Here is a 25,173-nt window from a genome sequence, read left to right as displayed (position 1 = left end):
TCCCCCTGGGGGGTGAGGGGAGTTTGCAGGGGAGGTGCAAAGCATCCTGGGATGCTGGGGGACTGTAAGTTAACCTGAATCTAGAGGGGATCTGGGACAGAAGTTCAATAAGCCAATTTAACCTACATCAGTTAAGTCTTATACGACATTCAGTTACCTTAAACCAGCTTGTCATTTTGAAAGCAGTTTATGTTGTGTTACAGATTTGAACCAGTTTCCACTTATATTGGTTTATATGCAATTTCTGGCCCTAGCCCCGCTGTTTACAACTCCCTGGCTAACCAGAAATGAGTAACCTTTCACTGCAATCAAATAAGGCCCTGTTTTTCCATGGATTACAGGTGATGACGATCTGACAACCTGTGTCATCTCAGCCCTCCTTTAAGCAAAGCTTCTACTATTCTACAGGAATTTTGCTTAAGTACCAAGGAAGCAAATGCCCAGTGAAGCCTTCCAGGAATGGCCCGTTTAGAAACAGGTTAGCTTTTAACTAATTGCTGAAAAGGAAGAAAAGACATACTTGACTAGAGTCATGTTATGGATGTCCTCTACAGACAGCTGCCAGTTTTTGATGGATCCCTTCACAAAACCCGACACCATGACGAAACAGAGGACAAGGATATTGATACAGGTGAATACTTTGTTAACTAGTGCCGATTCCCTCACACCAAAAGTTAAGAGACCTAGAAAAGCAACAAAAATACAATCAGACATTTCTCCAACAGTAGCACATAGTCCAACCTCAATGCAGCAAGGGCTAAAGTGCAGAAGTCACCATAACTAGCTATTTTCAACAGTTCCTCAGGAACAGGGGCAAGCATAATTCTGGGACAGGGCTCAAACAGTAGACATGTCACACCTAACACTTAAACAAGTCAGAGGATGACACCGCCTAGGGTAGTGGTTCTCAGCCTTTTTGTTCTTCAGGCACCCCTCACTGGACTCGAGGCACCCCCCTCCATAACTTTCTGTCCAGATAAGCACTGGCGCAGTCTCATCCCCATCTCCTCACACCTGCTTATCTCCACTGTCTGGCCCACAGCACCCTTCAAAGGATACCTCAGGGTACCTTGGCACACTGGTTGAGAATCACTATAAACCCTGCTCCCCAAGTCAATGGGAATTTCAATCTGAGCCTGGTTTCAGACTATGTTCTTTATCTTGAAGAACAGAAAATTAAAAAAAAAAAAAAAAAAGGTAGCCATAAATGCCATGAAACTGTATTTGGTTCCCTGAGTAAAGAAAGAAAAGAATAAAAACGTAAAGAGTTGGCATTCCTAGCTGATTTGCTTTAGGAACAGGTTACCTCTTAAACCAAAATCTAACAAGAAGTTTTTGTGATAAAACTAATACAAACCTGTGAGGAAAAAGGGAAGCACTGCAGTAAGGTCATAATTTAGTCCAGAGTGAATTTATTTCACTTGAAGGGCTTACTTCAATTAGCCAATATTACTTTTTTCTTTTGGTAAAAGAAAAGGACGGGGAGGAAATGCCGTGAAAAGCCGTAACAAACTGGATAGCATAGGAAGAATGGATGATCTAAAAAACAAAAAAACTCAGGCACCCAGAAGGTGCTGACACTTAATGAAAAGAGGTGTGAACTCAGATTTTATATCCAGAAATGAATTTTGTATCCAGAAACTTTGTGGTGGAAAAGTTTTGACTTTTCTCCAAATTTCCAAAACCTTAAGAGCCCCCCTCCTTCATCCCCATGCAGGAGATGAAAGCTGGCAATTCAAATCTTACTCCAAAATAGTAGAGTGGATGAGCCTCTCAAGATTGTGAAGCTTTCCTAAGCATACAGGTTTGAGTGCTGATCCATGCTGTACTTTCATGGAACCTCAGGCACCCGATTCTAATTAGTGATTCTGGTTTAAATCTGGACCCACTCCTGCTACATCTAAGCTAACTCATAACATCACGTTCCCTGCACCTGCACAGTCACAGCTCAACCCTTCATCTCGTCTTTGTGGGATTTCTAAGAATTTCAACATGAATCTTGCAAATAGATGGCTTGGGTTCTTGGGCTGGACAGCTGATAAAAACAGGCTGAGACTTCAGGTATTCTGTGGCTCTGATAAGACTAGAAGTAGTCTCTGATGATATTATGACACATACTACCTGTTAGAAAGTGGAGAGCTATATGAAAATGTTGTTTTTGTTGTTTGTTTTTTTTTTAAGACTCATTTAAGTCAGATAGAGTTTTGAAAGGTTTGATCTGAGGTACATGCAAGAGTTCAGGTAGAAATAGTATAAATACAAAAGATATTCCCTGTAATTTAACTATAACATGTTTCACTTGCTATGGAAAGAAATCAAAACCAATGTATTTTCCATGTACATAGACATTTTCTTCTTTCTTTTCTTTTCCCCCCCTTTTAAATTGTGTGATCACTGCTGCAAAACTGAAGTCAACATGTATTTTAATGTTTTAACACTTAAAATCATGCAACACAGCGTTACTTCATTCTGGCCTTTTCTCCCACATTTTCCTGGACAGCATGCTATATGAATTGGCAGATTCTCAGCATCAGAGCTACAGCAAGAGAACAAAGCTGCTCTGCAAGGTTGTTGTTTTTTTTTCTTTAAGCCTTCTGTACTTGCTTGCAGGCAATAAATGTCCTTGTCTGATCTGTGCGATGCAAGACTGGATTAAATGTTTTATTTGTGTTCATGTAAATATCTAAAATACTCCGCTGTAATTAAAAAAAAAAACACCCCTACAAACAGGATGCAAATGGTCCTTACTGCAGAGCAGCTAAATAGGTCAACCTGATACCTGGCACGAAGGACTTTTAGTAAATTGCCCAAAACAAACACAAGCATTTGTACCCATTCCAAAAGCAAGCAATACAAATTACAGGAAAGGAACATATTTTTGCAAACTTTCCAAAGGTTTTACCTGTTAGGATGAGAATGATGAGAACAGCAAAGACATCGGGATATTTTGCTAGCACCCCAGGAGCATCCATAGTCAGGTAGGCTTGGCAGAACTGCTCAATGTGCTTCCCTATGATTTCATCAAATGTTGCACTCCAGGCTCTGGCCACACTTGATGTCCCTTTCAGAAGAGGGAGAAAACACAAATTATTTTTCATTACTAGAACACATCTTTAAATGAGTGGCACTGCTCTGTGAACACCACTGGAATCTACTTCTGATGCATCTCTGCTTAACCCTGCAGGTCATTTAGAAAAGACTCGTAGCAAACCTTCCCCCAGAGATCTACTTAGATGTTGGATTTCTGTACAAACTCAAATCCCACTAGATTGCTCTTTCACCATGAAACCAAGCCCAGCAATGCCTTGCTTTCCCCCACAACAGTTTCATTCCCTCAAGACCCTGCATTGCTTGCTGGTTTCAGGGCCCAAATCTCTCCCTCTCTGAAACAAGGCATTAGATGCGACTAAACTCTACAAGCTGAAGGCACAGCAGCAACTACTGGCATATCCAAGCAGGTGATACCCAACCTAATGGTACATCTAGTTTAATGCTAGATTAGAGATGTTTACCAGACCTGACAGCATATAGGCAAAGCCACTGACTTTAATAAAGTTCCACTACTCTGAAATTTGTGTGACAACAATAATAGGCCCTATGATGGTAAACTGAGAGCAAGGTAGAAACTAAGATGGGGGTGTGTAAAAGTAACTCAAGAGAGTATAAGACATACTGGACCTCCTTCCTTTAACTTAGTGCTGTCCCCACTGCTGTTCCTCATGTGGGAAGAAACAACTCCCAATGACATAATGGCTATGGACAGAAGTTACACATAAACCAGTTTAAGTGATCAGAAACTGGTTTAAACCTGTAACAGAACAGCAGCTCAGTGCACACAGACCAGTTTCAAGATGGCTGAAACTGGTTTAAGATAAACCTGTTGAATACAGTATCAGATTTAACTGATTTGGGTCAAACTGGTTAATGAAACTTTTGTCCTAGACCCTTCCTGGTTCAAGTTAAATCAAGTCCCCCCGCATGCCTTGCAGCTCTGGGCTGGGCTATACCATCTGCTCCAGAGAGCAGGGCTGACCCCACCCCTCTGCTCCGTAGCTGGAGTGGTGAGGGCTTGCTGACAATCAGGTGAGGGTGGGGAGGGAGGGGGGCAAGCCCAGCTAGGGATGCAGCCCAGTCAGCAGGGGAGGGATGCCCCCACTAGGCAAACCCCAGCTGGGGGCCTGGAAGCAGAGTTAAACACCCTTTCTCCAACTCAAACTTACTGCTGGATGCGACTGTGGACTACAAATCCCAGACACCTTGAAGCAGGAAAGGGAAGTGATGAACAACCCTGCAGAGGCCTGCTGCTGTAATTCTGGACTGCAAATCCCAGAGACCTCAGGGGCAGCAGGAAAAGGAAGTGGGCCCACAACCAGAGCCACACTCTAGCACCTCCCAGCTTCTGACCTGAGCTACTGCAGGCATGTGGCTGCATTTCCTGAATCAAAGGTCTGTTCCCTTCCATTTCAATTTAATCTGAGCATCTTAGACTAACCTGCAAAAACTGAATCAATTCAACCTCAGGCTTTCTGACTGTCTGTACCTAGCCAATGAACTAAAGAAACTGACATGCATATTCCAGGATTCAAATCCATGGGTGTCCACAGGCCAAATTGTACTTGGGCACACTGCGGAAAATACAGATTGACTCCAAAGATTTCAGTGAAGTCAAGGAAAGACTCAGCAGGGAAACTTAATACTGAGCAGAATCACAGACCCTGTGCATTTCAAATCAATTCTTAAACAACTAAGCCTTTCCTTAGCTTAAAAAACTGCTAATGAAATGGAAACTGCTACAGAACAAAATAAACCCTTCAGTGGAGTTCATACCCATCTTGGAACATTTAAGTCTTATAACCACAAGTAGAACAATACCTGCATTCCAGAATAAATGCTGAAATGAAGCTCCCAGGTTCTGACAACACACAAATAACTTTAGATTAAAATTCAAATACTAATCAACATCAGCATTCCCACTGCCGGTCCTGACTTTTTACTATCTTTGTATGCATTCAAGCTGTATATACCCAACTATCCAAACAGAACAGAGTCAAGAAAGTCTTATCTGTGGTTTATTTTTAGAACCTCAAGAGCTTGGTTTACACTACAAAAGTTCCCTGTTGCTCACAACAGGTGCAGCTGATCCACTGTTAAACAGTATTTAAACTAGTGGCAAGGACAAACATCCTCCCCTAGTGCCACTGCAATACCTGAAAAGCTGCCCAGACATGTGAACAGAGTTGTCCACTCAATTGGGGCCTGATGCAAAGCCTGAAGTCAAGGGAGAGTTTTTCCACCGACTCCCCATGAAAAGTATGTCCCATGCTGGCCCTCCCTACCTTGTCCAGCACACACAACCAATCCTGCCCTGCCCATCACATGTAGCACACACCAGTCCTGGAGCTTGTTGCTCACACAACTCTCAGGGTCAGCAGGGAATACGTGCTGCCCACAGCATGCAGGCTGAAGCCAAGGCTGCACATGGCACAGAGGGTCATATATATCCCTCAGCCTTCTCTTTTCTAAACTGAAGACTCCTAGTCTTTTTAGTCTTCCCCTGGTTTGGCAACTGTTCCATGCCCCTGATCATTTTGGTTGCCTCTGATTTCATTCCAGCGATTTCAATGGAAGTTGGAACAGGTCCTTAGTTATCAAAGGCTACAGATGCTGATGTGATAATGCAATCCTTTGCCAATCAAGTGTCAGTTTAGTCTTCCTTGGCAGATGAAAACATGCCGATTCCTGGATGATAACTACACCAGGGCCTGGAGCCAAGTGTATGCAAACCTGATGACATGGCAGTTTGAAGGAAGTTATACTTGAAACCTGGATCAGATCCATATGGTTTGCTCATAACATTTACCTACCTCATGTGGCAATATAAGCTTCATTCCTCCCCATGAACTGCCACCTTGATGGGGTGAAGAGGCTTCCATGTACCAATGAACCTAAGAGCAACACAGTCAGGAGTCTTGTGCTCCTGGTATGGTCACCACGGCACTCAGGTCAAACGTGAGGTATCAGACAAAAAGCAGTCCAATCCAACACAACACAAAGACCTCAATGGTGGAGGAGGCAGATGCAGAAAGCATACTTCTCAATGGCTGCCATTTGGTAAATGTTGAATACAGGATGGATGGGAATCTTTTCACTCTCTCCCAGCGCAGATGTACTTAGGAATCTTCTGGAAGGGCTAGACATCTTTAAATCTGCAGGTCCAGATGCCCTGCACCCAAGGGTGTTAAAGGAGCTGGTAGGGGTCATCACAGAGCCCTTGGCCCGGCTGTATGAGCATTTGTGGTCATCTGGCCAGGTGCTGGAGGATTGGAAACTGGATAATGTGGTCCCAATTTTCAAGAAAGGGAGGAAGGAGGACCCAGGTAACTACAGGCCTGTAGGCCTCACCTTGGTGCTCAGGAAGATCTTGGAGAGAATCATCAAGGACCACATCTGTGGAGGGGGCAGCAGGGGAGATCATGCTCAGAGGCAACCAGCATGGGTTCAAAGGCAGGTCCTGCCTGACCAACCTGGTTACCTTTTATGAGCAGGTGACTAAATCCTTGGAAGATGGTGTTGCCATGGGATGTAGTCTGTCTAGACTTTAAGAAGGCCTCTGACACTGTCTCTCACCCCATCTTCATCAATAAATTAAGCAACTGTGGCATTGATGCCTACACAGTTGGATGGGTAAGAAATTGACTCTTAACTGCTTTTCTCAAGCATACCAGTACATGGGACTGACCCTTAACATCGAAAAAAACAAAAAGGTGCTTCACCAACCTGCTCTAGGCCAATCAACTCCCTAAGTGAAGATCTTCTTTGATAGACAGGAGCTGGAGAATTTTAAATGCTTTGCATACTTCAGAGCCATCCCTCAAAGAAAGCCACCTTCGATGAGGAGATCCAGTATAGGATCCAATGTACCAGCTCTGCCTTCAGAAGACTGAATCATTGTGTGTTCAATGATCATAACATCAGGACTAGAACAAAGCTCCTAACTCAATAATCCCAATTCTTCTCTATGGCCGTGAAGCTTGGGCGACTTACAAGGACTACCTGAAAAGCCTGGAATGCCATCACCAGCACTACCTCCAGAAATCCTTAGCATAAAGCAATCATCACATAAATGCCAGTGTCCTCACTGGCACTAACACCACCAGTATGGAAGTATTGATTATTCAACATTAGCTGTGGTAGACAGGGCACTGCGTGTGTATGCCTAATGTACATTTACCAAAACAACTGCTATACCCCCAACATCTTTACTTACAAGGATAAAGGACAGGCAGAGGCCAGGAGAAACACTTCAAGGACACCCAAGGCAAGCATTAAGCATGGCATTGATCTTACAAATGGAAAAACTAACCCAAGATAGGGCCACATGGTAACGCCTTGTGAGAAGGTACGTGTACTTTGAGGAAAACTGTCTTACCCTGGAGGCAAAAAATGGGGGAAATAGAAAAGGAAACAAACAACCAAATAAAACCAAACAAACTCAAGAAATTTGTGGTCTGACCCTCCCTTCAATCATCGCCTGTGGCATCTGCTAAAATCTGTGGCCCTAGGATCAGCCTTCTTAGCCATCAACTGACTCACATACTATCCTTTACTTGACCCATGGGAGTGATCATCCTTGACCATGCAAGGTTGCCACCACTGCCAACAAGCTTCATTAATCAATTCCTTTACTGAGCTTTGAAATCTGCAATGGAAACTTTTACTGGTGCAAAAAATTAGGTAATTTATATTTTACAATGATATGACAGTGCAGTATCATCCACATCAGGCAGACATTCTGAATTAACACTAGTTTCTCAGCATGCCCCTACATACTTACCAATGACATAAGACAGAATTAAATTCCACCCAGTGATGAATGCCCATAGTTCACCAACAGTCACATAGCTATAGAGATAAGCAGATCCAGTTCTTGGAACTCTAGCACCAAATTCTCCATAACATAGTCCAGCCAATACAGATGCCAATGCAGCAATCAAGAAGGAGATGACAATCGCAGGTCCTGCATTTTCACGTGCCACAGCTCCAGCCAGGACATAGACACCTGCCCCAAGTGTACTACCTACACCCAGAGCAACCAAATCAAAGGTATTGAGGCATCGCGAGAGCCTGCTCTCTTCCCTGGTACAATCCACAACTTTCCGGCGAAGCAGCTGGTTCCCAAAATTGGTAAGTCCCTGGCACCCCATCTTTTTGTGAAGACCTGTAAGAAAGACAGTACATAATTACTTAAGTCAGAAGTAACTTAAAATGTCATAAACTACATACTTACAATACTGCACGCTTGATTTAAAGATCAAAATCTTTTCACTTCACACTTTCTTATAGAACAGATTGGTTCCTTGGGTTTTCAAAAGTTAATTTATTTACTGTAGTAAAGAAAAATAAGCATGTACTATCTATTACACCAGTGGACACTGTGAAGGCAATGTAGAACCCTGGAAGGGTGAAATGGATTCCATTTGGGGTTTTTCCATCATGAACAGAGGTGTCAGTTACAAAAAATGTAAGTGTTCTTTAAAGTATGTGTTCAAGCCAAAAAAGGAATACAATGCTTGGCTCTTGGCCTTGATTTGCTGACCTGCAAATCAGACATCAACATTCTTTTTATAACCTGGAAGTTAAGTAGATTTCACATTGAAGTATTTGAGGTAAAACAAAATTTCACAAGAGTTACTGTCCGGAGTATGGCAAGGTTCTTTGAGTAGATGAAGTTCTTCTATTAGACCAACTGAGTAGTTGGAAAAAATAGAAGATACCACATCTGCTCAAAGAACCTTGCCTGCCTGTGTCCTTAGACCAACATGACTACACCTAAAACCCAGTGTCAAGAATATGGAACACATGAATTCTAAATATAATATCACTTCTAAAGAGTAATATGAATGTTTAGCTTTCCGCCCTGTGATCAAATGGACTAGATGAATGGTTCTGCTCCCTCCTCCTTTCTAAACTCTTTTTCCCACCAGTTACAGGTACTAAGATAAACAGATATTGCAGGATAATCTACAGACTGACACTAACAATACAGACAGAAACAGGTAAATTTTATTTATCAATTCAGTTGCACTAATGTTAAAAAGAAATTACTTTGGATTGAGCTCTTATTTTTACTGGTATAGTATTTGGCCCACAGCATTAAAAGAGTTCTGCAGAAGAAACAGACATTCTGGAGAGCTATTTTTATTTCAAACTTTGGTCTCTGGTCAGCAACACACTTCAAGTTCAAATGCCATGAACTTTTTAGCAGGTACATTGAAACAAATAGGACTGCTTACAAAGCTTTTGGAGAAATACATGAATAAATAGCTGGCTTAACTGGCTAATTAAATGTTGCCTTTGCTTACTTATCACAATATACCATGGGCCAAACTCTCCAGGAGCTTCAACCATACCCACACTTACAAAAGCCAAAGAAAAAAAAATTTTTTTTTTTTTTTTACTTGCATCACATACCTGTTACCTTTATCATAGAACCATAGAAGCAGGGTCAGAAGGGACCTTGTAGATCTTCAAGTCCGAACCCCTGCCTGGGCAGGAGAAAAAACTCCATGTCAACAGGAATAATACTGTTGTAAACATCATAAAACTAGAGTCTGCTCTTCATAGATTTCATAGACATCAGGGCTGGAAGGGACCTCGGGAGATCGAGTCCAGCCCCCTGCCCAAAGGGCAGGAAGTCAGCTGGGGTCATAGGATCCCAGCAAGATAAGCATCCAATTTACTCTTAAAAGAAGCTTTTGAAAAAATCTCCCCCTTCAAAGAGAGAGAAATGCTTGATGATACTTTTACATCTTTTGGTAAATAAACAACTGAAGCCTGATACAGTACGGGCAGCCTTTATAAAATGGAGGGAGAATTTCTCCCCTGATGCAGCTGTTTAGTATTTCTTGTATGTGTTTAGTAACACCAGCCTGGAAGAACCCCGTGTGCCATGTCCCGTGACCATATGTAACCACACTATATAAATGCCTCTTATAAATTTATTGAGCTTTTAAAAAAAAAGTTACGTTTTTTATCCCCCACTTCTCATCCTGGAAACATGTCCTTCTGAAGGCAAGAAGTCTTCTAATCTCTAGTTTATTCATGGCTAATATAAAACATAGATGTTCTTACGCCAATACTTTCAGCTTTAGCAGCCCTTTCCCTGGTCTGACATTTAGCTCCCAGATTGCAAAGCTAGCAAGGGAAGGGGGAAGTGGTGGCAGCCCCTAGGGAGCTAGTGGCCAGCGGCAGGCAGATCCCCCGGCGACATGTAAACCCCCACCAAGTCCCATGAGCCGCATGTGGAGGCAGGAAGCGAGGCTGAGCCATCCCAGCCCCAGTGGGCAGAATCCCAGGAGCTGCACATAGCCAAGTTGACCCAGCTCCATCGTGTGGGGCTCCCAGGAAAGCCTGCCCCAGTGCATGGGGCTCTAGCTCCCAGCTGCCTTCCATCTACTCCGCCCACCCAATGAGATCAGCAGCCACATGCGGGCAGTCAAGTGGGTGGAAGGCAGCCCTACCACAAAACTGTGTGTGCTGGCTGGTACAGGTAGGACTGCAGGGCAGGCTTCCCTGGGTGGGAGCAGGCCAGGCTCATCCACATGCAGAGCACCAAGAAGCAGCCATGTGCCAGGGGCAGACTGAACTGCACCACTTGGGCAAGTTTTGCTGCATAAATCAGGACAAAAATACTTTTTGAAATAAAACTGAAGTGTTATAGTAGACGTTTAATTGTTAGTATATGTGTTTTTAACCTATGCTTTGTTAAAATGACTTCTTCTGAAAGATTGTGTATGCCTGGCCTTCAACTTGCTTGGTTTGCTGCTGGTCTCAGGAGTTCCAATGCCTGGAAACCCCCACCAACTGACTGAGGGCAATGGGGCAGGTTGTTAGAGGGATCAAAACCCCTTGCATCCTGATAGGTTCTTTCTGTGCCTCATGACCTAGAGGGCAGACCTCGTGGGACACCAGGTGCAGGCCATGTACCATAAGGATGGACCTTGTGAAGGGGCAGTGTGTCCCAGTCAAGGGATGAACTTTCTGATGTTAGGGACCATGTGATGGGGCAGGGAATTCTGGGACCAACATGGCAGTAAGCAAGGCAAGGTTTGGTGTCAGGTGGGTGGCAATGTTTATGTCATGAACCATATGCCAGGGCAGGACTTCCAGTTCCAAGATGACAACCAGGGGGTGGGCGATCTGTCAAACTGCTAAGCCCCACCCCTTGACAAGGGATGCACCCTTGTGGCCCTCAACAGCTCACCAAAACTTATTAGTCAGCATTCCAGCCAAAATAGTTGTCCATCCCTGGATTAACCTGTCACACAGCTCCCAACACATTTGCTGTCTGTTTGTTTCCTCCTGTCTATTTATTCCTTCCTTCAAAATTTTTCCAAAGCCCTGAAAACTAGAGAGATCAAAATAATATACATGCAGCTTTCTAAATTGATAACTCTGTTTCTTAAAAAAGGTTTTGCTATTGTACTATCCTATAGTACCACCCTCATTTGCTAGCCAGTCCTACTTCTCAAATCAACAGTTCTGTGCATCTGTTCAGATGATCTCTGAGATTCAAAAGGTCTCTCCCACCTGAGCACATTAAGCTCTTTTGGGTTTTGATTCCCTCTTGATTATAGTAATTTCCATTTCTATGCTCATGGTCCCGTTATCTATCTGGCTTTTGTTCTCACGTCTTATACATCAGAGGCCTTAATGAAAAGTGAGGGAACCATATTCATAGATTTCATATTTCATAGATTTCATAGACATCAGGGCTGGAAGGGACCTCGGGAGATCATCGAGTCCAGCCCCCTGCCCAAAGGGCAGAAAGTCAGCTGGGGTCATAGGATCCCAGCAAGATAAGCATCCAATTTACTCTTGAAGGTGTTCAATGTAGGTGCTTGAACCACCTCCGATGGCAGGCTGTTCCAGACCTTGGGGGCTCGGGCAGTAAAGAAATTCTTCCTTATGTCCAGCCTGAAACGGTCTTGCAGGAGTTTATGACCGTTCGACCTTGTCATCCCTTGGGGCACTCTGGTGAACAAACGTTCCCCCAGATCCTGGTGGTCACCCCTGATAAACTTATAGGTGGCCATCAGATCACCCCTGAGCCTGTGCTTTTCCAGGCTAAAGAGTCCCATGGCTCTCAGCCTGTCATCGTAAGATCTGTTTTCCTGACCTCTGATCATGCGCGTGGCTCTCCTCTGGACTCTCTCAAGATTCTCCACATCCTTTTTGAATTGTGGAGCCCAAAACTGGACGCAGTACTCCAGCTGCGGCCTCATCAAGGCCGAGTACAAGGGGAGAATGACGTCCCGGGATTTGCTCGAGAAGCATCTATGGATGCAAGCCAGCGTTTTGGTCGCTTTACTAGCCGCAGCATTGCATTGCAGGCTCATGTTCATCTTGTGGTCAATGATAACCCCCAAGTTTTATTGAGCTTACTAACTATGGCTGTCATGTTTAGATGGACTATACATATTTGATATATCTGTAGCATTCTCTGTCCAATTTCTACACCGTGTACTGACAAAAACATAGACTGAAATTAAGCAGGAAATGGATTATAGGAAAGTAGGGCTGGAAGGGCCCTCACAAGGTCATCTAATCCAGCCTGAGGATCATCTCTGACTAACCATGCCTGCCAGGTGTCTGTCTAACCTGCTCTTGAAAATGTCTAGGAATGAAGAATCCACACTTTCTCTAGATAGGGTTGTCAAGCATTGGACCAAGCTAACAGTCAGAAAGTTCCTCGTAATCTCCAACCCAAATTTCCTCCGCTGCACCTTGAGGCTGTTACTCCTAGTTCTGTTCCCTACAGCTGCAGAGAAAAGCCCACATCTACCCTCTCTGTAATTACCTTTCAAGTATTTGAAAACTTATCAAATCCCTCCTCCCCCCCGTCTTCTCTTCTCCAGAGTAAATAACTCCAGAGAGTGGCACTTCCTAGTGCTTGTCATCAGTGGGAATATTTAAATCAAGACACCAGGTCAAACCCTCACTTATGAAAAATAAATCTTTAACATCAACATACAGGTGATCTCAGCAAAAAAAAAGGAGTCAGCAGAATAGTCTCCATGCAACTACCATAAAACCATACATCTTAGATCAAAACCTGCGACTGCAAAGCTTGACCATTAAATTTGCTAAAGGTATTGGGTTTAAAAGGCCTCCACGTTAGGAAGAGAAAGTAAAGGAAGATTTCAAGTTTCTTGATCTAGACAGAATGCATTACTGATTTACCAGGAGTCATAATACATCATCAGTTATTATTTATAGTAGAATGAGAAGTATATGGCCTTCTTAAAAAAAAAAGAAGTCACTGTTGTTCAAGGAAAACACACGCACGTAAATGTTATTTTCAACAGGTCGTGTGGAATTTGCACTTCACCTGCCAACATAAATACACAATATAATGAGTGATAACACTGACTGGAAAGTGTACACTAGGAAACTGAACTCACTGTTCCAGCTGAATCTGTAATATAACCCCTGCAAGACAAATGTTAACTGCCAACTAAAATGCATTGCTTTGTATAACTGGTATCTTTTAGATATGCTGACTTGCTCCTCCAGTCCCAAAAATCTACTCTATTATTCAGGGAAGTCATTAATACAATTGCAGGCACAATATTTAGTATTTGGAATGTCTCACTGTTTCAAAAAAAATATCTCAAAATAACTAAACAATCGTGTGTTCATAACTTTCATTTTGACGTTTTCTCAACTATAGGTAGAACAATTTAGATTTTAACAGATGCACCACTTAATTGCTAGTGGATGCACTACTTAATTCTGTAAGACTTACAAAGTCAGGGCAAGATTTTGATCAGTTCTCACAAGTAACCTCTAGGCATTAAAACTAGGATCCAAGTCTAAAATATATGAAATTATTACAGGATTTTCAACTTTCTACTTTACAAAACCACAGGAATTTTTGCAATTGTAGGCAAAGCAGTAAGTACACAGGATTAAGTTGCTTGCTTCATCTCAGTGCACATTAACAAACTCTCATCAGATAAATCAGCTACAGCCCATGGAGCTGGGAGGGTGCCACACTGCAACCAGGTGGTGGGATGAATTGACAGCAGCAGCAGCTGCCACTGCCACCAGGTCCAAGCACCAGCATCTCTCAGACCCAAGCAGGGTCATTCCAGCCACTAGCAGTCAGACAGGCTTTCTGACAGTGTAGTCAAACAATTACTATCAAAAGTACCTATTACCTACACTGATGCAATCTTGAAGTTTCACCCCAGGAGGAAGACCATTTTTTCACAAAGCCTCCATGCACTTTTCTAACATAACAGGATCCTCACACTGATGTTCTGGCAATGGTCTGTCATCTCATTGCTGAGGTCCCTTTGGCAGTAAACTACTTTATTCCAGGAACTTGTCATGACAAGCTAATAAGAAATGTTTCTCTGCAGAACCATTGCCATTTCATGTGAAGAACATCAGCGTTTGGAGACGGGCTGACTTCTAAGTTTACTACAAACTTTTTTTTTTTTTAAACCTTCTTGATCTTTATTTTGTCATGGTAACCTGGAAGATACTTCAATCCAGTAGTTGCACCACAGCAGCAGAGTCAGAAGGGAAGAACTGTGCCATCATGTTCTCTCATGTTCTGAGGACTGAGTTATAGATAAAACAATTATTTACAAGGAAAGCGATTTTTTTTTGTGCTGCTTTCAGTTAAGATAAAGTGGCCATTCTTTGAACAGCTTTGTGGTCCTCCAAGCCAGTGTGTGGTACTGGCAGCCACAAGGTAAATAGCTCATACTTTGAAAATACCATGGGATTTTATATTTACCAATTACTAATGTTTTCAGCTTATCTGTACCATTTCCATTACAGTGCAACACCAGTCAAAACCTGCTCCAATTGCTTCCCACCATGACAAAACCACCCACTGCAGCTACAGATCTACTGGGCATCACTGTGTGGATGAGACCACTCTTTTCTGTGTGATAAATTACTCAAGAGACAATATATTTATCAAGATTATTTGCTGTTCATTCACCCAACATGAAGTAAAGGGAGCAGGGTTGAGGAAATCCTACTGACCAAAAGAGCATCTTAGGCAGTCTGGGTAAGGTAGAACAGTCTTCACTGTACTCATTTCAACAGGGCTTTGTCTAGAGCAGTGGTCTTCAAAATGGGGTGCGCAAGACCATCCATTGAGGTGCAGGAAGAAAATATTAGAACTTCTATTTATATTTATATAACTATACATATATTGGGGGGGGGTGCTCAAAATTTTTTATTTTTTTTACTGATAGGGGTATATGATCAAAAAAGTTTGGAGACCACTGGTCTAGAGCAGCAGTTCTCAATATTTTTTAGACTCAAAGACCCCTCCCCACCAAATTTTTTTCCAGAATTTAGCAGCACCTCTCTTAAAGAAAAGAATTAAATATGATGTGTATTATAATATGGACACTGAATTGATTACTAACATACTAATTAATATAATCATTATAATATATTCAAACCCACTGCCCCAGCAGCCAGGTGGAACTGTGCAGCACGCCTCCTGCAGGAAGTAGATCTAGTGGGAACATATGCCCCTGCCACTGCTCTTCCCCGTTCAACCCTGCATGATGTCTGCCAGAAACAAGAGGTATGTGGGCTGGGCAGAACTGTCCTGAGTGCCTCTGTATTCAGGAAGCATGTCAGAGCAAACTGAGAAATGGCTGCTGCAAAGGATGCACCTGCCTGCATTACATTATATAAAGACAGAACCGCCATTTTTGCTGCTGCTCTTCCCAATTAGGCTCCGATGTGCCTCCTGAAATACAAGTGCACCACACAGTTTCACCCTGTGACAGAGGCAGCTTGGATGCTGCTACCATCAGGCAGTACTACACCACACACCTCCATTTCCAGGAGGCATATGTACTGTAAAGCAGGCATCCGTGCTTTTCTGCTGCAGCTGCTTTTCATTTTGGCTCCAATGTGCCACCTGAAAACAGATGTTCATGAGGCAATTTCACCCTATGGCAGCAACACTAGGTATTGCAAAGCCACTGGCAGATTCTCACAGCATCCTGATTGAAAACCTCTGATCTAAAGCCTGCTGGCTGCAGGAGATGCAAAGGGACCTAAAGTAATCTTCATTCCCAACTTTTCCCTGAAAATGTATACTTGCCCGAGAATCTGGCCTTCTACCTTCAGATCTGTGCTTTCTAAACATGGTATCTACTTCTGCTCTTGACATCTGCTCCAGCTCCTCAGTCATTTTCTACAAAGCCCAGTTCCTAGGCTCCTGCTATCCTCCCCATCTGAAATGTCAGGTGTGCACAAAGAAAGGAGTCATTTGACTGGCACACAGCTCCAACAAGCTTTCTGATTCAAATCAAGGGGCACATCTTCAGTAGTGCTGGATGCTTCCTGATTTCAACAGGAGTTGAGCACTCACAGAAGAGGCCCAACAAGGTCTGAGCAGAGCATAAAACACAGACAATACCTAGATAAAATAAAGGCGTGAATCTTAAGGCAGTTTTCATGCTGTTCAGTAGAATAAAAATTTCACTCCAAGGCAAACCTCCCAATGGTTTCAAGGGGGCCAGAACTTTGAGTCTGTATTAGACTTTTAGAGGTCTTTTCCAGCCCAATTTCTCTATGCTTCTACTACTCACCCATTTTTACTGGTTTATGTCTGTTACATGAACATAATGTTAGTGAATATCATGATAACTGTGTTTGCTCTGCATCCAAATATATGTGGAGATATTAATTATTGTATTTTCTTGCATACAACAACACAATCACTCCCTCCCTTCAAATTTAACAGGAACCCTATTTTTGGAAAGTCCACAGAAAGGGTTGTGGGGGAATCTTATCGCAAAGTACAGGCAAGTAAGTACCAGAGGTCTGGGGGTCTTCGGACCAGGTCTGATCTGGCCACTGACTAATCCCCACATAAATTTGGGGAGATGGATTCCCCAAAGGGCAAGAAATTTGCAGGGGGGGGGCCGAGGGGAGGAGGAAGTGGGAGAAGGAAGGAAATAGTGTCAGCATTAATCACTTTGCTTCTCACCACTGTTTAATTAAATTACTACCACTCCCCTTTCCCACCCAAATTTCTAACTTTCTGGACTCATTGAGAGTGAGCCCTTTTCCTTGCACACAATACATACCCTAATTTTCTCCAAGTGGTTGGGGGGGGAGGGGTTTACAAGTTATAACACTGTCTCATGTATATTTTTATGACAAAGTAAGATCTTCTGCTCATCTAATAGTTAGCATACCTAACATCAGATTCATCAACTTTAGTTCCCATTTTGAAAAGGGGTATCTTTCAAACAACACATTAAAAGAAAACAAGCCAACCTGCAGCTGGTTAACAGCAGAAAGGGAAAACAAACATCTGCCCAGTTAAAATCTAAAACCACACATGTAAAATAAGCTGATAAGGGTCAGTTTTACATAAGCACTGCTCTCGCTTCCAAAACAATTACATTTGTTCCATTTCTTATCTAGTTCAAGGCTTTCCAGTTCTTGAGAATTTATTCCCAAAAATAAATTCTCATTTGTACCCGGAATCAAAGAGGATTATGCAGAATGTCAAATCATCTATAGAGCAAGAAGAAAAGTCTGTATCATATATATAATGAAGCCCCCACCACACACAAATGAAACCTCCAGACATCTTTTGTTGGGGGGGGAAGAGACACTGCTCTGGATGACAGAGTCCCAGAGGTTCATCTCATTCTTGCTGCTGAAGACCTGAATTCATTTAATAATAACAATAATAATATAGTAGGTTAGAGAAGAGTTTAAAGGTTAACTCCACTGAGTGACATCTCTAAGTATAGAGTCCCACTCAACATTTTTTGGGGTTTCATCAGGTGACTTCCCCAAGATTGCTTTAAACATGAAGATATAATAATCACTGGGATTCAGTATTAATATACTGCAGAATTCTGTGATCAACTTTGGTTGTGAAAAACCAAGCATTACACTAGAGGACACCCCCCCACACACACACTTTGATTCAAACAAAGGATCACTTCTTGAAGTGAAACTCATTAATTATGTTCTTCAATTTGATGTGCAAACACTGGATGATTTTGGCAGTTACTCTTTTAAAGCCAGTTCTACCACTTTTGAGCCTACTCACAGAGGAAAGGTTACTCGTGACTAGGGTGGTGAAATCAAGCACAAGCTGGTTTTCTTTGGCACGCCCTAGGTTCTATACGAAAGAGAGTTTTGCCAGATTAACATCCAAGGGCTTGTTAGACCTTACGCCGTAAACCGAACAAATGTTAATTAGCTTGGTGCTGTTCAGCTTAGTGGAACAGTCATGCAGTAAGGTGAGAAACCTGCTCTGACTGTCCTTCACCTGCATAGCTGTGACTTGCCACTAGAGGCTTGGTGAGCATGGACAGGACTAAAAGCAGGACCTGGTTGCTGCTCCCACCAGGCAGAGAGCAGGCCTGCCACCATGTCATATTCAGCAAAACCAGAAACACCAAGGAAAAGCAGCTTACCTGGGGCTCTCTGGTCTTGCTGAAACTGACACAGCAGCTCCAGGATCTGAGGGGCCCCATCTTTTTCTCCAGAGCTCAGGAGGCACCCCCTACCACACCACTGCTGGTCTGGGCAGCAGCAGGGGGGCACCATGGCTGCTGATCACTCCAGGGAAAGAAAGGATCGTGCTCCTTGGAGCTCAGGTGGCACCTGGCCAGCCAGCAGCCCAGCCAGCAGTGAGTGGGGTGGCAGGTGCTGCCTGAGCTCCAGAGAAAAAAGAAACCAGGCCCCTCAGAACATTCTGGGATATTGGAGGACTTCAACTACCATGGCCACAGGGTAATGGAACAGGAACAAAATTAGGTGGATTGGGAGATAAGAGTTATGTCACTCCAGGACAGAATTAAGATGAACACCACATGCTTTAAGCCACTTAAAAGGAGTTAGTGTCCAGCCAGTCCAGGGGTTAAGAGCTCAAGAAGCCACCTAAATTTACCATGCAACAAAGCCCAGATTCTAGCCCCAAGCAGATTACATTCAAAGAACAGCAGCTGGGATCCTACAAGACAAATTGAACTAGTAGTGTAACGTTGGGTGGGCAAGCAGGGCACATGCACCAAGGTCTGCTTCAGGGGGATGGTGGAGCACCTCACTCTCCTGTTCCCTGCTCCACTTGCACTTTGGCTGCACACTGCAGATGCACTGGCAGTGAAGCTCATGCTGCTGGGAGAGCACAAAAAATGGGGTCCTTTTTTACATTAAAGTCAGCAATTTTTTCCCTCCTAACATAGGCTTTGACAGTAAAAAAGGGTGAAATCTCTCTCCAGCAGCCATGGACTCCAATGCCACTCTAGGGAACTAGAGTTCCCAAAACAACTTCCACGCCATAACACTGTCCCTGCTGCTTCATGCTACCACTCTATGTGCAGCCTAGTGGGGGAACGGTGCAAGAGAGGATTGTCCTGGGTGCAGTCTTCACATATTATGCCTCTGAATGGAACTACCTTATTCAGAAGTGGACTGGTTAAGAGTTATTGTCATGAAACAAGTCAGTAATGCGTGGAATTCGAGGGGCTGGTCTTTCCTAGATTCCTGCATAAAAGCCTAAAGGGGAAAACCAGGCACCCTCTTACTTGCTCTCATTCTGGCTCCATGAATCCTGCACTCTTGCTGCACGCTGACACAGCTTCAGTAGGAGAGTGGACAGTGCCAATGCTTCCCTGCAAGCATTTTTTTTTATTAAAATGTATACTGAAGAACATGATAAACCAGCATGCTCAACCACCAGCCCATGGGCCAAATGCAGCCCCCAGAGCCACAGGTATCTGGCCTATAGGGCTCCACACAAACCACAAAACTTGGCAGCAGGGGAGCGGTGCCAATAAATACAACCACCTTCCCCTGCTGCCAAGTTCTGAAACCCCAAGCCTTGCACAGCAGGTTAGGTCAGGTTGTGCCCCCTACCCCTGTGGCTGGATAAGGCTGGGCTCCCCTGAGATAAATGCAGCCAGGCCATGCACCAGCCCCCCACAGGGCTGGGCCATACCCCCACTCTCCCTGTCCTCTTCTCCCCCACCCCACCCTGGAGCCAGGGAAGCGCTTTTGCCCCATGGTGAGCGGCAGTTTCTGTTCTGCACTGCTGCTGCTCAGCCCAGACAGGCAAGCCTGGAGCTGGCGCAGGGCGCACCAGGTTAGGGCTGCACACACTGGTCCCCACTGCTATCATCGGACTGAGCGCAGCAGCAGCGGCAGCTAGGAGCCGCCTCCACCTGGGCTGCCCCCACTGCATGCCCAGGGAGCAGCAAGATGTGCCCTAGCCAGCTGGCACCTCAGCCAGGCAGGACCCAAGGGCTGCACAAAAGACCCTCTGCAGCCAAGATCCGGCCCACAGGCCATATTTTGCCCACCCCTGGGTTAGACAAACACTAGTTAGGGATGATCAAAGTATTCACGTCCTAACTAGTGAGCGAGAGATTCAACAAAATGACCCCAAGGTTCCTTGTATCCCTACAGTTCTACGATTTATTTTTTTGAAGCCGGGGGGGGGGGGGGGAACAACATGAAAGCCATACACATTTTCAATTGAATTGGTGTCTTCTAACCAATTCTACTATTCTTTTCCCTTAAAAGGTTTTACATTAACTTTTCTCATTTTTCACAAGACATGTTAGGAAAAACTGTTCAATCTAGTTCTTGTAACTGGACATTAATTCTGAGGGTCTCTCTGTCAATAGTTACAAAGTCAATATAGTTACTTTTAAAAAAAATGCACACAAAGCCTGTTATCTCTTGCAGGCTTTAAGGTTATCTGCCCTAAGTGGCAGACCGCCTGTAATCTGCCAATAATTCATACTTGAGGTGGAGTAGAATAAAACTATGCTCTGTGAAACTGTATCAAGGATGGGAATTCATGTAGTTTATTTGGATTCAGGTTGAAACCTCCAGTGATGTTTTGCATGTTGACTGGCAACAGCCAACCATTAGGCCAGAAAAAAAAGAGTAGATGGTCTTTGGAGATGCTTATTAGGGAAAAAGGGAAGTCAGACCAAAATACAGTTACCAGAATCACTATGTATGTTATTTAAAACAAAAAAACTCAACATTATTAAAAACTGTCTGTTATTAAAAAGGCATCAGAAGAAACATTTCTCTAAAACAACAAGTGCACTCTTATATAAATCCAGGTTTTAAGGGACTCAAGTGCTTCTTGGGAGAATGGTATAACTGCATAGACATTTATGTGAGTGAAATCACAAAGGAGTAGACCAAATTAGACTGAAAGGTACAATGGGTTAGAGAGATATGAAAGCTGATGCGATTTAAAAATCAGAATAATGACATGATTAGGGGGCAGCAGGGCAGGCCCTACAAGGAGAGGCTACGGGACCTGAACCTGTTCAGCCTCTACAACGGAAGGCGAAGAGGGGAATCGGGTGGCCACCTATAAATTTAACAAGGGGGACCAGCAAGCAATGGGAGAGTCCCTGTTCCCCCAAGCACTACTGGCAGTACCAAGGAATAATGGCCATAAGTTGACTGAGAGTAGATTCAGGCTAGATATCAGGAGGCACTGTCAGGGCAGCTAGGAGCTGGAACCAACTTCCAAGGGAAGTGGTGCTTGCCCCTACCCTGGGGGTCTTCAAAAAGGCAGGCCGGACAGCCACCTAGCTGACCCCTAGCTGGCCTAGATTTGACCCCAGCATTCTTTCCTCCCCATGACAGGGGGTCAGACTAGATGATCTGCTTAGGTCCCTTCCAACCCTACCAACTATGAAACTATGAAACATTCCTTGAACCTGAAAATCCTAAAAAAATCCTTTAAAAGTGCCTTACTTTATAATGCCACCATTTTCTGAGTTAATTTAAAGAAAAGAATTATGTGTGTGGCACAAAATGGACAAGACAAAATATCAAGCCCTTTCAGAAACAATAATACAGCCTAGTTTCTTAACACAAGTCTACAAAAGCTTCACTGATATTACTGAGTCTTTAATATCCATGGCCAGCCACCTCCCTCACCTTACAGATCAGATGTTCGATTCTTTTTCTCCTTCTCCAAATCCAGAAACTGAAAGCTTCACATGCACATCCAGCATACAATTTACCTATATTCTATAGTATTTTTATTTAAGGAAACCCTGCACCAAACAACTTCTCACCTCTCTACCTCAATTATACCAAACTCCTCATTACAGGCAAGCATTATAGTTACATTTTGGAATGAAGCATTCTGAAGCAGTTTGAACAGCTTATTCAGAGTTTACCAAACAATGAAGCAAGACTCAAAGCACACAGTGTGCTCAGCCAAACTAAAGAACTTTTATTGAATAATCGTGAAACGGAAGATGTAGAGTACCACCATGACCTTACATGTTCTGACTGCCAATGCAGGCGTATTTCCAAAATCAGCACAGATCATCAGGTGCCTAATAAAATGGAAGTCAGTGATGAAAATATGTTCTGTGAAAGTGGTGCACTTTACAGTTCAGAGATCTGTAAATACACAAATGTTCAGGCTTCTTCAGATCTGTTATCTCCAGAGAGCTTGTAGGAGCTCAGAGATCTCCCTCTGAGCTCCTACAAACCTACATTTCCTTCCATAACTGAGCAGATTTGTATATGCAGCTTTCTATGAAAGTCAGCAACAATTTTCCTTTTCTTAACAGAGAAGAACTGCAGCATAAGAAGCTTCCAACCCCTCAAGGCAAAGTGCATATTTGCATAGTCTGTTCTCTTAATACAAATCTTAGAAAGTAAAGAACTCCAAATGTCGTTAATCTGGTTCTCTCCACACAGAATTCTGGTTACTTAGGTTTTTTCCCTTGTTTCTTCTTTAGTAGGTCTCCTTCTATTGACTTGGCATCTAATCATATGGGGTAAAAGTCATCATAGCTGAATTACTTTCAAGAAACCATGCTGTGGGATGTATTCTGCATTTTAAAACAACGTGCACACTAACTCCACAGTGCATCTCTGATGAAGGTAACACCAGTTAGAGGCTGAAACAACATCTGTCCTCATTACCTAAAAGCTCCTGGACACTGAATCCACAAAATGGTGTATCCAGCCATGCCAGCACTTTCATACAAACATAATATTTGTATTAAATTTACTGAAGTCCACTTAGAGCCCACGTGATGTGATGTCCTTCACTGAATGTCCAGCCAGACAGATACACATCCCTAAAATCAGGGTATCATGGCAGCTGTTGTGAGTTCATTTTGCACTATGGAAGTCTTACACTGAAATCAGATGCACACATGAGTGGGTCCCATGTGTAACTGTTTGTCAGGACTGGGTGGAGGTGGTTAAAGGAACATGAAAATGCATTGCATCAGGGCTGCTCACAGGTGCTAAAATATTTATCATAGAAGTGTTAGCATAAGAGTTATGGTTGATTTTTTAATTTAAAGATAATGAGCAAGAAAGTGAAAGCCATAGTCACACTGAATGCAAGGAAGCGTAAATACACTGAACACATACAACGTTAACTCTTGTGCTTTCACATACAGTCTATGCAACATGTCCAAGAGCAACTACTCACCTTTGATCTGTAGTTCCTAAACTTTTGAGACCATTAGACCACTATGGCCTTCCCATAAGATTTTTCACTAACTACCACACACTCCTCTTAGAGTGTTTATCGTTCAAAGTCTGAGGATAAGAGATGGGAGATGCCGTTAAAACTCCAAAGTATCAAGCTGACCAGTGTATCATAATGTTTTCAAGATGCATTTATCCTAGGAAGGTAAAATCAGACTAATGCTGAATTATACAAGAATGCCTGAAGAATTTTAGGATTAAATGGAATCAAAATACATTCCAAATTAATTAATTAGAAATGGCTTTCCTTAATCCAGGAATGTTTCCACTGATCTTAAAACCAGTTCTGCAGTCCTCTAGGCATGGAACTCCAAGCGAGGTTGGGATGCATTCTACACCCTTACATGGTCTCCCTAGATTTAGAAGCAATTTGACACAATGAAGGAATTAAGAAAAAAGTTTCCTACCTTCATCAAGCCTAGTTAATTTCTCCTATAAGCAGTTAGACAGAAATAATACGTTTTGGAATGCAGTTTAAGTGCATTACCATTATTATGAATCTAATACTGTAGTGTTCCTACCATTTTAATTTACACAGTAAAGGCAACCTACAGGGAACTTATGCAAATAGCTTACCTTGGACCCACATTCCTACAAGTATAAGATATATAAATATATATAATTTTAAAGAAAACCAACTTTTCTACAGTATAGTCCCAAGTTGCATATGCACAATAATCCCAACTCCACCTTCATAACCAGTTGTATATATGCTGCTATGCACTCAAGTAATATGTATGCAGTTTCAAAAAGATAGCTCTAAAAAATTTAACCTAACTAGCTGAATATTTTCCATTGAAGAGTTACTCAGTATGACACTTGTTTACTACTTGACTCCAAACCAGCATATAAAGATCTCCTATTTGCACTTAAATGCAAGCGGCATACTGCATCATTAGCTGAACAAATGGGTACATCCTACAGGAACCATACCATGCACAGGGCTGTAGGTAATATTGAATAAACAAAGCATACAGTGTCAGTACTGCTTAGTTCTAAGTGGCACTGATGCAGTGTCAAGTGCTGAAATCAGTGGGGATACAGCATCTTTAGCAGCTCACAGGCCACTTATTCAGCAGACTTTGGGTATGGACATGGAGTGAATAATCTTAAGAAAGTCTTCGCAGAAGATGGACTGTCACATTTTAATTATATGTACAAGCTAAGCACATATGTGAATTGTTACTAGCAGATTGCAGAAGGTGTGCAATTTAAAGAGAGGATTCAAAGACCAGATGGTGGCCATCTTCCTTTCATGGAAAAAGAGTTCCAAGGACACAGAAACAGGACAGAGGAAGGTACAAAGAACTGTAGTGTAAGAAGGACAAAAAAAGTGTGTCAAGTAGTACAGAATGTAGGTGGAGCTAAAGGTGCAGGAAGAAGCAAGCGCTGACATATGGGTGGAACATTTTTTGCTGCTGCCTAAGATTAAGCAAGGGAGAAGCCAGACTATCTTTAAAGGGGAAGTGCTTATAATGCACCTGCATCACAACTGACATTTCCCAATTCAATCTTAATTTAGCTTGAGTAGAGAGCAATGTAGGCAGCTAATCAGAACAGGCCATGATGCAACAGCAGTACATGTGCCTAATCCTTGGG

At 43.0% G+C, this 25,173-nt stretch overlaps 1 protein-coding gene across 6 annotated transcripts in view; it reads right to left on the bottom strand.

Moving 5' to 3' along the window:
- Nucleotides 1–25,173, bottom strand: part of SLC7A1 (solute carrier family 7 member 1) — a 70,984-nt gene that overhangs the window by 29,474 nt on the left and 16,337 nt on the right. For 4 of the 6 annotated variants that reach the window (XM_090028213.1, XM_090028194.1, XM_090028222.1 and 1 more), the window contains 4 exons: nucleotides 9,472–9,545; nucleotides 7,835–8,218; nucleotides 2,903–3,061; nucleotides 521–683 (listed from right to left, as the gene is read on the bottom strand). In XM_090028213.1, coding sequence (XP_089884339.1) covers nucleotides 521–683; nucleotides 2,903–3,061; nucleotides 7,835–8,218; nucleotides 9,472–9,487 — 722 coding nt within the window. In that variant the 5' untranslated portion in view covers nucleotides 9,488–9,545. The remainder of the gene's footprint in view (nucleotides 1–520; nucleotides 684–2,902; nucleotides 3,062–7,834; nucleotides 8,219–9,471; nucleotides 9,546–25,173) is intronic. The other 2 variants (XM_090028177.1, XM_090028185.1) reach the window with 1 other exon arrangement.

The sequence above is a fragment of the Crocodylus siamensis genome, chromosome 1 (genome assembly GCF_052110815.1).
Source record: "Crocodylus siamensis isolate JL-2025a chromosome 1, ASM5211081v1, whole genome shotgun sequence".
In the NCBI taxonomy this organism is placed as follows: Eukaryota; Metazoa; Chordata; order Crocodylia; family Crocodylidae; genus Crocodylus; species Crocodylus siamensis.
This window is presented reverse-complemented; position numbering and strand designations above follow the sequence as displayed.